The following is an 18,391-nucleotide window of genomic DNA, read 5'->3' on the forward strand; positions in this document are numbered from 1 at the left end:
CTGATGTGACAGGCAATATTCCATTTATCATCAGGTTTTCACCCATGGTGTGTCTTAGTTTTGCTTCCATTTAGTTGTTTCATTTTGGGAAAAACCCTTCATATCCATCCTCAGCCTGAGTCCCATTTGTGAAATGGGAATAACACTACAACACTTGTAGAGCTATGAGAGTTAGGGAAACGGTGACCAAAAAGAGCTTTGTAGGTGGTGGAGTTTGTTCTTTTCTATTTTGCTTTATCCTCCACTCATATCTGCCTCATTCCCCTCCTTCCTTTGCAAACTTCTCTGCCACCACCACTACCACCCTTAAATTTCCTGCTCAAAACTGCACACGAAGCCATCCGGCATAATCTGCGCCGGAGACTGTGGCCTCTTCTCTTTAGTCTTTGATAAACAGAATATTTAAACAAAGGCTGTCACAGTCATCAGCGATTGCAGCCACCACCAGACGGGGAGCTGGTGAACCCAGAGGGAACTCAGGAAGCAAAAGAACACCTGCCTACCTGCTGTCTAGCGGCCATCAGACTGCAGCCACTCCCTAGGTGCGCCCTGAGGAAACTCAGGATGTGAAAACACAGGATACTGGCCCCAGATAGCTGAGGTGCATATCAAAGGAATGATTTCAGTGAGCCCAGACTCTTGCATCTTCCCATACAGAGAAAAGCACTAAATTCCTAAACTTGACACATCTGGTTTTCTTTAATTAACAATAACCTTCTGATGTTCAGACTACCTGCCCTTGGTTGTAAAACTCCTATATATGCTGGCTTGCCCCCTTTCCTCCTTGCAGCAGTTCTCTCAGGGTTACTTGAGATGATGCCTCCCGGGCTTGAAGTCCTAAAAATTCCTGCCGAATAAAACATAAATCTCAACTTTTAGGTTGTGCGTAGTTTTTTAGTCAACACTCACATGGAGAGATTAATTCCAATTTACAACACATGTAAAGATCTATAAACACTAGGAAGCTGTGAAAACAGTTGTTAGGGTGGTGAGGCTGTGGGGCGATGAGGAAAATGTAAATTGCGTTGATATTGTCTTTTTAAAAAGAATTCCGCCAATGTAGGGTACTGTGTTGAAATGAAACCAAACGCCTTTTCCAGCTGCAATCTCCCCGTGAAGGAAAGACTTATCCAATAGGCTGGAGGTTAGTCAAGTCTCCAGGATGCACCCCAGACCCCGGGGGCCACGTTCTCCGAGTCAAAATAATGAGTCACCGCTGATTTAGATGCATGTCTCCGCTCTCTAAACAGCGTCCCCTTCCGGGCGCCGACCACGGACCACCCATTCTCTCCCGTAGGTAACTAGCACCGCCTACTGGCTGTCAGCCTCTAGGCTGCTTGGCTCCGCCCCTGAGCGGAACGCGCATGCTCCCCAATTCTTCTCCGCCCCCGCCTTGCTTCTCGCGACAGCCGCTCCGCGGAGACTGAATCTCGCGATAAAGGTTTATTATCTCGCGGGACCGCGGCTGGCAGACGGGCTCTTGGGCGGCTCTGGCCGGGAAGAGGAGTCGCATGTGTCGTTTCAGCTGGCGGTAGTGGCGGGCGCGGAGGCGGCGGAGGCTGTGCGACCGCCTGGGTAATGACCCCTCGTGCCTCTCACGCTTCCGGGAAGCTCGTAGAGAGCGTGGGGGAAGCTGAGGTGCTCCCCGGCGGAAGGGGGCCGGGCCGGGCGTCTCCACACCCCCGCCCACATGGGCCGCTCTGGTGTCCCCTGGGTTGCCCCTTCGCCTCAGGTCGCGCCCTCACACCTGGTCGCCCTAGTCGTCGCCTCAGTGCTCTTACATTCTGCCCCTTCCTGGTTCTTTTGCCTGCATTTTCTCTCCTCAGACTCTGGTCTCCCCGCCTCCTCCCACTCCCCTTCCCTTCCGTGACTCTAACGCGTCCCTCCCTTGGACTCTAGCCCACCCCACACCCTGCCCTCCGGGCACCTCCGGCGACCCACCCCTTCTTCGTAGGCGTTTCCAGTCTCTTCATCTGCTTTGTGGCCTTTCCCTGTTGCTGCAGTTTGTTGCATCCTTTACAGATCATCCCCCAGACCTTTTGCCCTGTCCCTACCGAGTTCACCCTCCCCATCTTTTTCCCCATGGCTTCCTCTTCCACTAGTGCCCTCCTCCCCCTAGTCGTCATGGCCCATTTGCTGTGAGTCTCACTGTTGTCACTTGCTTCCCTGTAGGCCTGGAAAATGGTGTGCCCAGAATTACTCATATTTTATAAATCCTACTGCAGCTTGTATCTCTCATTCAGCAAAGAATTGAAACAGATTCGGGGTGGGGGGATTTCTAGTAGGAGGTGTGGGGCCTTTAGGGACTTTCCACCCCCTCACTTGTTCCCGTAAACCAATTCTTCTCCCTATCGTGCGCCACTCCTTCTCCCTATCGAAACCAATTCTTGGAGTTTTTCAGTTGACGGGGACTTGCCAGACAGCGGGTAATTTTCCAGTTGCCCGTAACAGGTATACGCCCTAACCGCCACAATGAACAGACAACTATAACGGCCAGAAGGTGGGACAAAAGTTCCTAAGCCAATGAATTCAAAAGTCACCACATTTACCCAATCATTGTGAGAATATACCCGCCCTATGAGTAAATAAACCTATAAAAAGTATGTGATTCCGCTTTTAGGGGTTCCCCATCGGCCTCCTGCGTGAGGTTCAGGGAACCCCGGTGCATCGGCTCCTAATAAACCTCTTGCGTGTTGCAGCGGCTCTCGACTCTTGGCGGTTCTTGGGCGAGTTGGAATCCCTCGTAGACCGTTTGGGTCTAACAGAGGAGGCTGGACTACACCTGAACACGGCTTCTCTGGGTGTCTCGGTCCAAAATAGTGAAGATGTGTTATTTTCCTTGCTTACAGGTTTTGAAATGGCTGCTGACATTTCTGAATCCGGTGGGCATGATTGCAGAGGAGACCCGAGGAGCAATACCAAGTTAGATGCAGATTACCCACTTCGAGTCCTTTACTGTGGAGGCAAGTGTTGGGAGGCAGAAAATGGCTTTTACTCACTGTATTTTTATGCATTGTGATAAACGGTTTCACATTTGGTCCTGGTAGTTTTTTCATCTTTGTCATTTGGTGAATCTTTAATTGGGAGCTGGGGAAGAGGAGGCATGGATTAACAGACCTTTCCCAACCTGTGTGACTTGCATCTTGTTACTTGGCCTGGAGAAGTTTACAGTCCCGTTGGAATAGAGATGTGTAAATAGATTATTCCAGCCTAATGTTACTTGCTAGTCTGGCTGTTAAAGGTGGGCTTCTTGGAAGATATTGAATCTTAAGGGATGAGAAGGATTGGTTGAGGGAGTGGGGAAAGGCATCCCAGATGAAGTGAACAGCTGTGCAAGGAAAAGCTTTGTGGAGAAATAAACACCTTTTTATTAGTATAGTGTGTAGTATAGGAATGGTGTCAATAACGAGTGGAAAATTATGAGGTTGGAGTGATGGGTAGTAGGACAGTCTTGGGAAAGTGTTCTTGGTTTGATTAATAAAATGTAAATCAAGATTATTTTCCCTTTGAGTGTTTTTCCTCATTTTCAATCCAGAAATATTTGTGAACTGGAAATACTCTAATTTTACTAGCATCTTGGAAAGGTTTAGAAAAATCTGAAGACATAAGACAGTAAAGTAAAAGGGCAAGTAAACATTATTTTTTTTAGTAAATATTTTTGGCCACTTACTATGTGCCTAGCAGAGTTTTAGATGCTGGGGACTGAATAATGAATAAGTCAGGAAAGGTCTTTGTGCCCAGGGACCTTACGTTCTGTGAGTGTGGTAGGGATTTCTTCTGGAATTTAAGTACTTACAGTACTTACAGGAGAGGTGATGTCACTGAGTTAAAAAATTGTATCAACTCATCATTTATTGACTACCTTTGATGATAAAATGAGTGTAAAATATCCCAGAGAGTAGGCAGGGGAGCTTTTTGTAGGGTTGATTGAGATGTGTTATTCGTCTCATTTGGTTATATTGTTTGCCTTTGGAGTCATGGGCCAGGGTTTGCATCCTTACCTTGGGCATTACCAGCTGCTCCTGCTTAATTTTAGCTGTGTGACCTTGGGCAAGTTAACCTGATTTCACTAAGGGTTAGAGGTCTGCTTCTTAAGGTCTGAACGAAAATGATGAGTACATCTGAAGTCAGATGATTCCTATAAAGCTGGTTCAGCAACTAACATAAGAACATAATACAATAAGTGCTATTACTACTATTATTAGGGAAGTATGCTAGTTTACTTTATTCCTCCTTGTTTGTCGGATACAGTTAGGAGCTATTGTTCTTTGTACCCTAATTCACCGAATCTAAGACTCCATATGTTATAAGATGCACCATTATTTTAGGTTCCACTAAGAAAGAAAAAATTGTTAGGTTGACATGCCATAATTATGGAATGCATCCCTATAAAAATGAAAAAAGATTAATGAAATACAGTATATGAAAGCCATCCTGTTCAAGTGCTTATGTCGCTCCTAAGATGGCTTTGAACAACTGCACTAAGTATGCAGTCCACCCCAGTGATACTTTGTGTTGATCAGAGGTACCTAACCTTTTCGAGAAAAGTTTATTTTTATTTCCCTCCCTAGTTTGTATTGATATTCCAGGCACTAGGTTGGAGACAGGATTACCTTTTCCTCAAAGAGTTTAAGGTCTAGTTGTAGGAGAAGCACTTAGGGAGTATTAAATGCTAAATTCAGTGGTACTGACCATAGCTATGAATTAGGGTTTCAGGAAAGGGAGGGATCTTTGTTCAGAGGGAAGGTGGGAAAGCAAAGTGAGGAAGTGAGAAGCCTTAGGTAATGGGCAGAATTTGCAAGGAAAGGTGGATGAATTTATAAGAAAAATATGGGGGCATGGTTTAATATGGTATCTTCATATTAAAGATCGAGGAAAAAGTTAGGGGGTAGAGGGAAAAGAAGGGGCTGATTGGAGCAGAATGCTGGTTGAAGTATAGTGAGAAACAAGGGTAGGTAGGATGGGGTCCTTTCCGGGGAGATATATGTCTGCAGGACTGAAACTTCAGAATATGAATTCAGTCAGAGTTTGAATCCTGGTTTAGCCATTTACTCACTGGTGACCTTGGTCAGTTTCCTCATCCATAAAATGGATAACAGCCTACTTCAGAGGGCTGTTGAGAAGAATAAATGAAATGTTACTCCCAAAGGCTCCATCTCCTAATATCATAACATTGGGCGTTAGGATTTCAACATGTGAATTTTGAGGGGACACAAACATTCAGACCATAGCAGAAGGTCTCATGGATGATGTGGCTTTGTTCATCATATCTCATCATGTCAGCAGATACATAATGTCAGGTTGTTCCGCTGTTAGTGATGTGAAGCTGGTGACTGCTCAGTCTTTTCCTTGAAAAATGACAGTTTACCAATAGTAAATCATTTGTGGAGGGAAATAGACTGTAAAAACAAATAATGTGGAATTTGGAATATTTGTCCAACTTTTTTCATCGTATTAGAATTTTGCTGAACCAAATATTACTTGAAATGGTGTACTAAGTGTTATGGTTTTAGTATTTGCTGTAATGGTATTTAACCTATAATTATATCCTGAAAGTGTGGCTGAATATCTGTACCTACTAGTATTTGAACTTGAACTGTGAGGATTAGAGAGCTTCTGTTTAACCAGGAGAGCTTTAGTAGAAAGAACTCTAAACTGAAATAGAGATGGTAGATTCTAGTTTTCTGCCCTATGCCACCTTTGGCCTTGGATAAGCTATTTAACCTTTTTCGGCTTCATCTGTAAAAGAGCGATGATGGGCTGGCACACAGCTGCACTGCTTTTATATGTTGTGAGGTCTAATTTAGCGGTTAAGAGCATGACCTTCAGAAACAGACCAGGGTTCAAATCCTGTTCTAACCAGATACAAATGAGTTACTTGTTCTAAGTCTCATTTCTCTCATTCATAATACACGTATGGTAGTTCTTACCTTATAAGGTTGTGACGATTGAACATAATAATATAAAGCATAGCAAAGTGCCTAGCATGTGCCCAATATATGGTAAGTGCTGTTATTATTAACGGTGTACCACCCCTCCTCTCCCTCACAAATCTCAAGGTGTTGTCACACTGAACTATTCCATTCCTCACCTTAAAAATAAAAATAAAATAAGCAGTTGACCCAGTAATAGAGTTTTAGTTAAAATTGGGAAACCCTTTGAGTTTTTCTAGTCCTTTAGCCTTTGCAGGCTATACAGTGACAGGATTGAACCAACCTTCCTTCTAAGGAAGGAAATTCACAGTGTCATGGTCTTATGTAGCATAATACGAAAAAAGAAAAGGAAAAATATATTGCAAAGAAATAGTAGCAAAAGTGCTACTGAAGTCTGTAAGTGTGTTGGTATGAATAAAAAGAGCGGCTGTTTTGGTGAAGTTACCAAAGAAATAACCAGCTCCATTCAGCCTTTGTTGTATGGGGAATTGTTCCCATCCTAGCTTAGTTTCAGACCCATTGAGGTTGTTGTGGTAAAACCTTAAGACATGCCAGATAGTATAGTTTGATGTTCTACCAACTGAAGGAGACATTGTTCTTTACATCCAAAAAAAAATTAAGATAATATTTCTATTAATCATGTGCCACTTACCTCAAAAAAAAAAAAAAAAGTGCCTGACGGGGTAGTATTTGAAAAGTGGTACAGGAAAGTTACAGGAAAAAACAAATGAAGCATTTTGTCAGATTAAAAATAAAAGTTGTTATGAGCCGTGTGTGTACGTGTGTATTTATTTATTTATTAACATTTTCAAATCTTTTTTTCTCTCCATCCCAGTCTGTTCATTACCAACAGAGGTAAGTCCTTCTAAAATTCTTTTTTTCTTTTTTAACTTCTGCATTTGAGGTCATTGATTTTAGAGCTAGCTTGGGAACTTCTTACTTTTCATTTTCTATTATTTGATGGCAGAGTTTCAACCTTTTTTTTTTTTTTTTTTTGAGTTTCAACCTTTTATAGAGAACTTTGGTTTAGAATACTTTTATGGTCCTACAAATTTTTCTTTAGACTTTGAGTTATATGTGTGCGTCTTTTGCACTTGGCTAGACATAGTTTGGATTTTTGCATGGAACTCATGAATAGTCAGCTAATAAAACAAGAGTAACCTTAAAGCCAAAATTTAACATCCACACAGAGAAGAGAAAGCATAAATTATGTGTAAGACTTTCTGTTGATAAGCTTCTAAGTCAGGTTCTGCGGGCAGGTCATGAAAATGAGACACCTATGTGTCCAAAGCAAGAAAAACACCTGCTCGTTTTTGTCTGTTTCCTCCTTTTTCTAATGGCCTTTCTGTTTGTTGGAGAGGAAATAAATTGCTACAGTGAGGAGGTGTCTTTTAATTTTTAATTTCTTATGGGACATTTCCTGGTTGAATACAGATTTCCTGTGGATAAGATGTCAGGTGGGAGTAGTTGGTTTTATGATTCTATATATAGAAAGCACAGGGAATGATTTTTAATTAAAATGATTAAAAATGTACTGTTGTGACTCAGTTTCTTCTTTTTCCCCCTCCAGTACTGTGAATATATGCCTGATGTTGCTAAATGTAGACAATGGTTAGAGAAGAATTTTCCAAATGAGTTTGCAAAACTTACTGTAGGTATGAACATTTTTTTTCCTCTTTCATCAAAGCCTGTATACCTTTGGCTTTGCAACGTACAAATGCAACGTGCATTTGTTTAGTAGGATATTACAGAATTATATCTATCTATTTTATTAACTTTAAAACTGTTTTAAGTTCTTGGGTTAAAATTCCTTACATAACATCACGGACTGTGGGACTTCTCTGGTGGTGCAGTGGTAAGAATTCACCTCCCAGTGCAGGAGACTCGGGTTTGATCCCTGGTCAGGGAACTAGATCTTACATGCATGCTGCAACTAAGAGTTTGCATGCCACAACCAAGGAGCCTGTTGGCCACAACTAAGGAGCCCACCGGCCCCAACTAAGACCCAGCACAACCAAAAATAAATAAATAAAATTAAAAAAAAAATCACAGACTGCTTGTGTCTTATCTCTGAGACAGGATAGGTCAAAGTATTAACTTTCTTACATAAAGAAGAGTAAATGATTTAGGGGCATATATTTTCTTTCATTCATTTAACAAATTCTTGTTTTTTATTATTTTTGGCTGCGTTGGGTCTTTGTTGCTGCACACAGGCTTTCTCTAGTTGTAGTGAGCAGGGCTATTCTTCGTTGTGGCTCATGGGCTTCTCATTGCAGGGGCTTCTCATTGCGGAGCACGGGCTCTAGGCGCGCGGGCTTCAGTAGTTGTGGCACACGGGCTCTAGAGCGCAGGCTCGGTAGTTGTGGCACACAGGCTTAACTGCTCTGCAGCATGTGGGATCTTCCTGGACCAGGGCTCGAAGCCGTGTCCCCTGCATAAGCAGGCGGATTCTTAACCACTGCCACCAGGGAAGTCCAACAAATTACTTCTTGTAAGCATACTATATGCTATACACTCTTATTGGATGCTGAGATAAAGCAGTAAACAAAAGACCTACTCTTTGGAAATTATATTCTAGAGGGAGAGACAAAATAAGTAAAACAAGACAAATGAAATAAGTACATTAAATTAGGATAAGCAGGGAATGGAGAGATAAGAATTGTTGGGGAGGGAATTTGAAATTTTAGGTAGTAGCCCTGAAAGATTTTGCTGAAAAGATGGCATTTGAACAAAGACCTAAAATAAGTGAGGGAGAGCGTCCTTTGGATATCTGGGAGAACAACATTCCAAGCAGATGGTGCAGCCAGTGCAAAGGCCCTGAGGCAAACACTTACCGCTTACAGCATATTTAAAAAACAGGAAGGAGGTCTTTGTTTCTGGAAGGGGAGAAGGGTGGGAGATGAAGTCTGAGAAGTAGTGAAGGACCATGGCTTAAACGCCAGGTCTCAGCTTTCACTCTGAGTGAGATGAGCTATTGGAGCAGTTTGAGCAGAAGGGTGATATGGTCTGACTTCTGTTTCAGCAGTGTCTCTGTCTGCTATGTTAAGAATAGACTGGGGCTTCCCTGGTGGCGCAGTGGTTGAGAGTCCGCCTGCCGATGCAGGGGACGCGGGTTCGTGCCCCGGTCCGGGAAGATCCCACATGCCGCGAAGCGGCTAGGCCCGTGAGCCATGGCCGCTGAGCCTGCGCGTCCGGAGCCTGTGCTCCGCAACGGGAGAGGCCACAGCAGTGAGAGGCCCGCGTACCTCAAAAAAAAAGAGGCCCGCGTACCGCAAAAAAAAAAAAAAAAAAAAAAAAAAAAAAAGAATAGACTGAAGAGAGGCTTAGGCAGCAAAGCAGGGAGACCAAATAGGTGGCTCCTGCACTCATCTGGTCAGGATGATGACGACTAGAATGGTAGCGGTGGAGACGTGAAAAGTGGTCAGATTCTAGATACGTTTTGAAGGTAGAGCTGACAGGGTCTCCTGATGTGTTGAATGTGGGATGTGAGAAAAAGGGGCAGCTAAATTTTTGACCGAAGCAACTAGAAGAATGGAGTTGCTGTTGCCAGAGGTAAGGAAACTGCAGAGGAACCGATTTCCTCAATTAGCTAAGATTGACGGCCTCTTAGAAGATTGTTATAAATGAAGGCAGTAGCAGGGAGAAGGGAAATCCTGGGCTGGAAAGTCCTGTCACGTATACCCAGTGTTATCCCACTACTTGCTGCTTTGATTTTCAGATAGTTTCCATGAGACACAGCCCCTGAGACAACTTAGTCGCTGTCCGTCATTGGATAAGAACCCTCAAATCTGATGTAACAGTCTACATGGTCGGCCCTGAACATGACTTGCCTAGGACATATCTTCATATTAAGGATCAGACTTCCTGTTAACAGAACTAGTACGCTTAGATGCTAAATATTCCTGTGGAGTCTTGAGTGTTCTGTGCTCCTTTAATGTGGCTTAAAAAATTGTGATCTTCACATATCAAAGACTTTGTTTTGTCTTCTATCACCATATACTTACGTAATGACTTCAGAATTAGGCTTGATAGGCATCTAGCAGTATAATCACTTGCTTTATAAATGTTACACTCATTTGTTGGTAAAATACCTTATATGTGTTTGAGGTTCCTCAAGGGTAATTTTTTAACGTAATGAAGTGATGTTAATGCTTTTGGATTTTGTTTTTACATCTAGAAAATTCACCCAAACAAGAAGCTGGAATTAGTGAGGGTCAAGGAACAGCAGGGGAAGAGGAAGAGAAGAAAAAACAAAAGAGAGGTGAGACCTGAATCCATGATTTGATTTACACAAACATACCCTCCCTCTGCTTGAAGAAATAAGAAATGAAAGCATTCCCAAAGTGAATAACATCTACCTGTTACTGTAATTCTGTGTGAATACCACACAGAGGGATACAGGATCATGTTCTCAGGATGACTGGATTTCGTATGAATCGGGCTTTATCAGTAAATTGGATCTAAGAAAATATGCTTTATTTGCCATATATATACATAAAAAGCATCCAGCCAGCTTGTTTATGACTTAAAAACTTTGTTACCTTATTAAAATACCTGTGTATTCTATTTAATTAGAGTGAGGACACTTAAAATTAAGATTTTGTTCTCTCATTACTTCTGTCAGCTCAGTTGAGTTTTTCTTTTTACAGCTGTTAGGCATACCTGTTTACCTCTCCTCCTTCTAAAATGAATTCCTTGTGCCCTGGATCGTGTCCCCACCTGTTTCTTCTTCTTGAATTAATTCTCCCTTGTGACTAAAATTAGCTTATACATATATTTTAAGACTTTGCATTAAAAAAAAAAAAATTCCCCCAAGAGCTCATATCTTTCTTTGCCCTATTCTCCTCCCCCTTCCCTTCTTAGCCAGACTTCCTTAATAAGACTAGACTTACTATCCCCCTTTCAGTTCGGTCATTGAGTCTTTGCTCCTCAGTCCATCCTAACCTGACTTTCATGCCACTGAAACTCCTCTAACAAGGGTCACGAACAGCTGGGTGATTGCTAAGTGGTAAGAGCATCTCATCTGAGCCCTCCCTTCTTGAAGTGTCGTGCTTCCTCCCTCATTCTCCTTTCACTGCTCCTCAGCCTTCTGTGCAGACTTCTCTTCTCCCTTGTGTCCCTTAAAAATTGGTGTTTCCCAGGATTCTGTCCTGGGCCCACTTACCTTCTCATTCTGCATGTCCTCCCTGGATGATTCCTCCACATCCTTCTGCTACCACTCTACACTTACAGTACCCAAATTTATATCTCTAGTCCTGGCCCATGTCTCTAGACTAGAAATGCACATGTGGTCTCACAGGTACTTCAAACACAGCACTTCCAAAGTAAACTTACTAAGTCCCAAATCTGCATCTTTTGTTTTCTTCATTTTGGTTATTAACAGCACAGTTTATCCAGTCATCTGAGCCAGAAACCTGAGACCCATCTTAGGTTCATTCTTTTTGACCCTCTTAATCAGTTCTAAATTCTGTCATTTCTTCTCCTTCCTCTGTTTATCCTGTGCCTAGTGGCCATTACTGTTGCCCCTGCTTTGTTGAGATGTTGATTAAGTTCTGCCTGAACTAATGTAGGAGCCTCATCAGTGGCCTCTACCATTGCTCTTCACAGACCCACCCTCCACACTGCATGGTGACCTTGACAAAACATAAATCAGTAATTTCACTCCCGCATAGTCAGTTGTTCACTGGCTTCTCTTTGCAATATAAAATGACAGAGCTTGTGCTGTTCCTTAAACTACTGGTATATTATCTTTGCTTTTCTGGCTTCCTTTCTTACATATCCATACGCTTCCTTCATCAACACAAGTGTATTTGCAGCCAATTAAGCCGACTGTGCTCTTTTCCCCGTTGGGGCCAGGTATGCAGTGGTTGCAACCAGTAGCCTCCTTGGTAGTGTATGCAGCCTGTTGGCTGTATGGGTTGCCCTAAGGGATCTTGGAGACGGCCCTTTCCAGTGGACATTCACATCTGGCATGCTGTCCCCAATCTAGGCTCCAGGTAGATACGCGTGGTGCCTTTGGAAAGCCCCAGGGCACAGTGGCCAGGGTCCACTTTGGCCACATTGGCCAAGTGATGTCCATCCGCACCAAGTTGCAGAACAAGGAGTATGTGATTGAGGCCTTATGCAGGGCCAAGTTCAAGTTCACGGGCTGCCAGAAGATCCACGTCTCCAAGAATTGGGAATTTACTAAGTTTAATGTGGGTGAATTTGAAAACATGGTGGCAGAAAACCGGCCCATCCCAGATGGCTGCGGGGTCAAATAGATCCCTAATCGTGGCCCCTGGACAGATGGCGGGCCCTGCGTTCCTGAGCGCCATTGTCCCCTCCTTACGCCAACCAGTAAATCCTACTTTCCTGTCGCATACACACACAAAGACAAGTGTAGTTCTCAAATATAATGCCCTTTCTTGTCTCTGTACTTGTTTCCCTTCCCTGGAATATCCTTTTTATATCTCCCCAGCCCTTCTCCCTTCAAATGGACCATTTCTTATTCTGCAAGCACTTAGATGCCTCTTCCTCTAGGAAACTTGTCCTGTTCTCTGGAAGCAGAGTTAGCCACTCTCTGCAAAGCTTATGGTAGTGCCATATTCATGGATCCTATTACAGTATATATCAGGTTGCTGTACTTACTTAACTTTTTGTTTCCCTGCACTAGACTGAGAGTCCCTGGAGGGCAGCGACTATGTTGTTCTTCTGTTCATCTTTGTGTCCTCAGCCCTTAGTGCAGTGCATGGCACATACTACTTAATAACTATGGATTGAATGAATACTCATGCATGTGTTTATTAATTTTGTATTAGAAAAAGAAACTTTAGAAATTAGTATTTCATACCTTTTGAAAATTAATAAATTTAGAGACAGTATTCTTTATTTATGATAAGAACAGAACAACTAATCCTGAGCTCTTTCTTAATAAATAAAGGTGGAAGGGGTCAAATAAAACAAAAAAAGAAGACTGTACCACAGAAGGTTACGATAGCCAAAATTCCCAGAGCAAAGAAGAAATACGTAACAAGAGTGTGTGGCCTTGCGACTTTCGGTGAGTCCAAGCTTAAGTGTGTTTAGAATGTGTGAACTACGTTCCTTCATTTCATTCTCTCTCTTTTTAATCTAGTATCATGAAAATTTTACAGTTCTGTTTTTTGCTAAGAAGATACAAAATGAGATTTTGCATTTCTAACTATAGGTTCAAAATCAAATTTTGAAGCAACTTAAAAATCTTTTGCACAGGGGACTGGTTTAACTTTTTCCTTTCCAGAATTTCTGTTTGGGCACGTTTTATGTAGAATGAGGAGGGCTGGATAGGTTTCCCTGTGAAGTCTACCAGCACTGCTCCTTGTTCCCTGCAGTCTCGGTAGCCAAATGGTTGCAAAATGACCTATCCCTTCTGGGATGACAGTAGAGGGTGAGGGAAGGTGGTTAGTGGCAGGATGTCCTGCTTCAGAGCCCCTTCAGTTCCTGGAAGACTTGAATGAATAGTGAAACCACGGTGATTAGGTTCCTTCATTTGACAACATGGAATGAAAAGCAGTCGCTAGACCACATCATAAATATTAGGCTTGTTTCTCTGCTGTAAATTTTTCTTCTATAAAAAGGGATAACCAAAAGAACTTCATATACTTGGAAGTGTAGATGTAATGTTGGAATTAATGTGTTTCTGGATTTATTTTGGTCTTACTATATGAGTTAGGAATAGTGTGGATGATCTTATTTTTATGTACTGAGGCTTTATTTGACCTTAAAAATATAAGTTGAATTGTTAAGATGACTGCCTATGGGTAGTTTGTAATTATTGTTCTGAAAGGAACATGAAATCCATTAACAAAATCTGTGTTATGAATTTAAAATGCAGATTAAATTTCAAGATGGAAAAATATCTTTGACATATGATTCCAATTATAGTCTCGCTATTTCTTTTTTTAAAATAACAGAAATCGATCTTAAAGAAGCACAAAGGTTTTTTGCTCAGAAATTCTCCTGTGGTGCCTCAGTAACAGGGGAGGATGAAATCATCATTCAGGGAGACTTTACAGATGACATAATTGATGTCATTCAGGAAAAATGGCCAGAAGTGAGTATTTGGAACATGTGCATCTATAGAAATAAGTTATTAAAGCAAGTTCCTTCCGTGTTAGTTGATAACCACAACTCATGAAATGTAATTATTTTTATTTTACAGGTGGATGATGATAGCATTGAAGATCTTGGAGAAGTGAAGAAGTGATTTTGAAAATTTGTCTGTATTTAAAGATCTGAACTGATTGTTGACATGGCCAAAGGGAGAGAGACCTTTTAAAATATATATATATATATATATATATATATATATATATATATATATCCTACAGTAAAACTGTAGCCTACCCTCACCCTTGGCATTTTCACTGTTCTGTACAGGGCTGCTTGTTTTTTTGTTGTTGTTGCCAAAGTCTGATAAACAGGAGAGACTGTCATGCTTATGCATGAAATAGAATTTAGTCAAATAAAAAATTTTGGTCATTTGGTACTGACTTTTCTCTTTCTTTTTAAGTTTTTATTTTTGGAAAAATTAGACTTTCTGTGGAAAGCTTTTCTGTTGATTATTTTAAAATAATCATGATTTTATCAAATCATGATTTTTTTTTTTTTTTGGTTGTTAAGCTGAGTGATACTTTGAAGAATTTGAATTTGGCTTCATCACCAGTAATAACTCTCCTTGCTTCTTTGGTGTGATAGTTTTGAGACGCTTGAGCATCTCATGGATCTGTGGTTGAATTTGCTTCATTGTCACCAACCAAGTTCACTTTGTGGGCCTATTAACGTATTGTTGGTAATAGTTGATCAAGCTGTTGTGGAGATTATTTGGTAAAGTATATTAAAAGCCTTAAAACCATCTGCACTGTTGGACCCACTTCTTGACAATCTCCTAAAGATACAATGTCTTGCTTAAAACTGTGGATGAGGGCTTCCCTGGTGGGGCAGTGGTTGAGAGTCCGCCTGCCAATGCGGGGGACGCGGGTTCGTGCCCCGGTCTGGGAGGATCCCACATGCCGCGGAGCGGCTGGGCCCGTGAGCCGTGGCCGCTGAGCCTGCGCGTCCGGAGCCTGTGCTCCGCAACAGGAGAGGCCACAACAGTGAGAGGCCCGCATACCGCAAAAAAAAAAAAAAAAAAAAAAACTGTGGATGAAGGTGTTCATCAAAGTGCTACTCATAATATAAAAAAATTGCAAATGATAAAGATGAACAATTGGGAAATGGTTAAAGAAATGATGGTTTGTCATATGGTAGAATATTTGCAGATATTTTAAGATATTTTCTAAGAATACTTGGAAAGGTGTTTGATAATGTTAAGTAGGAGGTCAGACCCCCAAATCCATTTTATACATTATTTTCATCATTGTTTTGAGTGGATAGGCATCCAGAGAGGCTGAGTTCTTTTTCTGGCTATAAATTTATGTAAAAATTTTCTAACCATTTGAAAATAATATACACCATTGCTCAATATAGTCTGGAAAATAGCAGTTAAAATGTTTTTCTTACAAAAGAAACAGTGACAGTGAATCTTAATGAGTACATTAAATGAATTTAAAATCTGTTTTTATAAAGGTCTTATGTCAGGTGCTACAAACTAAAGACTCATGGTATTTTTTTTTTTTTTTAGACTCATGGTATTTTAAATTGCTATAGACACCTTTAAGAAAGTTAGAACCCATTGTTTATTGCCATGCAAATTGCAATCAAATGAATTAGTGGGTTTTTAAATAATTGAAATCTTAGACTGTATAATAAAGATGTAAATTAAGAAAATGAAATTCTGCATTAACTGTGAATTTAGCTAAATAAAATTACCTGATGAAGCAAATTTATCCATCAAAACCATTTGGTATGTGGTTATGTGTGTATTCTCTTGGTGCTGGAAGATGTCTTTGTGCTTGTATCAACACGTGTGACTTCATGTAAAGATTCTTAATGTTCACAGTTCTTGGCAAATGCAGTTTCAGTCCATATATAGCCAGCAGTGGATGGTACTGCAGGAAAATGCAGGATTAAAATCGTCCTTGTGTATAATATGTGTGAATCTTCTTCTTTGACCTGAAATTTAAAATGCAAGAGTCTAATCTCTGATTAAAATGTGTTCAGGGGGTGTTCCCTGGTGGTCCAGTAGTTAGGGCTTGGCGCTTCCATTGCCGTGGCCCGGGTTCAATCCTTTGTCGGGGAAATAAGATCCCACAAGCTGCATGATGTGGCCAAAAAATATATATACATATATATATTCAAGGATTGAGTTTAATTCATACATTCTGTGTATGTTTGTATTATGTAAATGCTTTTATAATCTTGTGTTTTTAGCAAAAGAATACCTTTAAACAGCCTTATAATATGTAAGAGATTTGCAAAGATTAAGCTGGCAACTTCAAATACAAATAAAGTTTTTTAATTTTAACAATAGATTTTATTTAACACAGTATACCCCAAATATTATTAATTCAACATGACAACGTTTTGATATGTAGTATTTTATTCATTTAAAAAAATAGATGCTGGCAACATGTGATTTTAAATTCCTTTTTAGTTATTAAATAGAAGCTCCAGTAAATCAGCTGTCACTTAAGGTGTAATCCATGGTAGCTTTCTCGCTCTTAAAGGTTGATAAGTTACAATTCTTAAAAAATGAATTCTACCTTTTAGTTTTTTGGTGTTTTTTAAAATATTTTATTTTTGGCTGCGTTGCGTCTTCGTCTTCGTCGCTGTGCCCCGGCTTTCTCTAGTTGCGGCGAGCGTGGGCTACTCTTCGCTGCAGCTTCTCATTGCGGTGGCTTCTCTTGTTGCAGAGCACGGGCTCTAGGCACACGGGCTTCAGTAGTTGTGGCTCGTGGGCTCTAGAGCGCAGACTCAGTTGTGGCGCACGCGCTTAGTTGCTCCACGGCGTGTGGGATTATCCCAGACCAGGGCTCGAACCCATGTCCCCTGCGCTGGCAGGTGGATTATTAACCACTGCGCCACCAGGGAAGTTCCAGCTTTTTTGATTTTTAAATTCTAAGGTATTGTCTTGTTGGTTCTCCTGAACATGAGCCTATCCTAAGGAGGTGTCACCCAAATCAGTAAAGCTTCAAGGTAAGAAATTTTAAATTTATTTTTCCATGTTCAGATTGTCTTTTATGAACGCAAGGGCGCGTTTTGCTAATTCACAGTCAACCAAAACGGAAAGTTGAAATACTATTAAGACTTTAGTAATTTGTCTTGCCAGAAATGCCATCTTATGGGTTAAGCAGTAGCGGGTGAGTGACCAGGGGTTAAATATGATAAGCATTATTTTTTTCATAGTCCCTCTATAACGAAGAGTAAAAGGGGGAAGAAGGAGTGACTATGAAACAACACAAGAAAAAAGCTTCAACTCAGTGTGGTAAATATTGTCACGATAAAGTGTCAAGGTTCTTGCCCCACAGGGTGCATGTCCACCCCCCAAGGGGACAGCATCCTCCTTGGCTGTACACCAGGGGGTGCATTGCGTCCCAAGGGGTACGTCATCATCATTTGATGTACACCGGGGGGTGCACGGTCCCCCAAGGGGCGCCTGAGCACCACCCCCCACGTGGGACAGCACTCCCATTGAGTCAATCTGCCTTCGTAAATATGGTGACCCTAATTAAATCAATCATCCTTCTTAATGGATGCCCTGAGACGTAAGAAGGCAGATTGATTTAATGGGGGCCAGGAAATCTAAGGCGTTTGATTGGTTTAATGAACGCCAAGAGATTTAAGAAGGACGATTGATTTAGTGGGGGTCACGATATTTAAGGGAGCCGGTTTAATCAACGAGAACCACGTGACTCATGGAGACTGATTAGTGGGAGTCACGTGATTCGCGGGCTGGTTTAACGTGGGCGTCACGTGATAAACGGTGCTGCTTGACTCAATGGGAGTCACCTGATGTATAGGGCTGATTTAACAATAGGAATCACGCGAGCCAAGGGGCTGATTAAATCAGCTCGGGCACACCCCCAAGGGGACAGCACCCTCCCCGGCTGTACGCCAGGTGGTGCACGTCCATCTTAAGTGGGGCACGTCCACCCCAAAAGGTACATCATCGTCATTTGATGTACCCCAATGGGTGCACGTCCACCCCAAGGGGTACATCATCATCATTTAACAAAAGAGCTACATCGAGTCAAAAAAACCCTTTTTAAATTTTTTTCTCTCTCTTTTCAACTGTGATTCTCAGTTTAGAGCTGTCTGCTGGGATGGCCAGCAACTATTAACTACCAGGGGTGGCGTCTGCCTCCATCTGTTTGTTGTTTGAATGCCAGGAAGTGTTCTCCTTGCCCGGAGTACACAGCAGCCAGAGCAACCGCGCTCACAGTTTAGGAGGGAAAGAGGGAAATAAGTAAGCGAGCACATGGTCACACACCAGGGCGACAGCGCAGAAACAGCCCTTCATTGATTGCTCCATCATTCTCAGGGTCGTGGTGAAGAACGGT

General features: G+C 41.7%; 1 protein-coding gene and 1 non-coding gene across 2 annotated transcripts; both read left to right on the plus strand.

Annotated features, from left to right (window-relative positions):
- Positions 1-1,436: 1,436 nt before the first annotated feature.
- On the plus strand, positions 1,437-14,604 carry DENR (density regulated re-initiation and release factor). Its single transcript, XM_032603293.1, has 8 exons — positions 1,437-1,575; positions 2,850-2,963; positions 6,769-6,788; positions 7,504-7,588; positions 10,111-10,194; positions 12,856-12,972; positions 13,865-14,004; positions 14,113-14,604. Exons 2-8 carry the CDS (start codon positions 2,858-2,860, stop codon positions 14,155-14,157), a joined length of 597 nt encoding a protein of 198 aa, XP_032459184.1. The 5' UTR covers positions 1,437-1,575; positions 2,850-2,857; the 3' UTR covers positions 14,158-14,604.
- LOC116739409 lies at positions 11,744-11,878 on the plus strand. Its single transcript, XR_004345581.1, has one exon. It is a non-coding gene; the product is annotated as a small nucleolar RNA SNORA70 (small nucleolar RNA).
- Positions 14,605-18,391: the final 3,787 nt, after the last annotated feature.

Source organism: Phocoena sinus, chromosome 14 (assembly GCF_008692025.1).
Source record: "Phocoena sinus isolate mPhoSin1 chromosome 14, mPhoSin1.pri, whole genome shotgun sequence".
Classification (NCBI taxonomy): Eukaryota; Metazoa; Chordata; class Mammalia; order Artiodactyla; family Phocoenidae; genus Phocoena; species Phocoena sinus.

Bases quoted from the DNA above. Each gene is read 5' to 3' on its own strand.
- DENR (XM_032603293.1), top strand. From the start codon at position 2,858: ATGGCTGCTGACATTTCTGAATCCGGTGGGCATGATTGCAGAGGAGAC. The intron at 2,964-6,768 runs GCAAGTGTTGGG...TCTCCATCCCAG, and splicing joins TCGAGTCCTTTACTGTGGAG to TCTGTTCATTACCAACAGAG. The intron at 6,789-7,503 runs GTAAGTCCTTCT...TTCCCCCTCCAG, and splicing joins TCTGTTCATTACCAACAGAG to TACTGTGAATATATGCCTGA.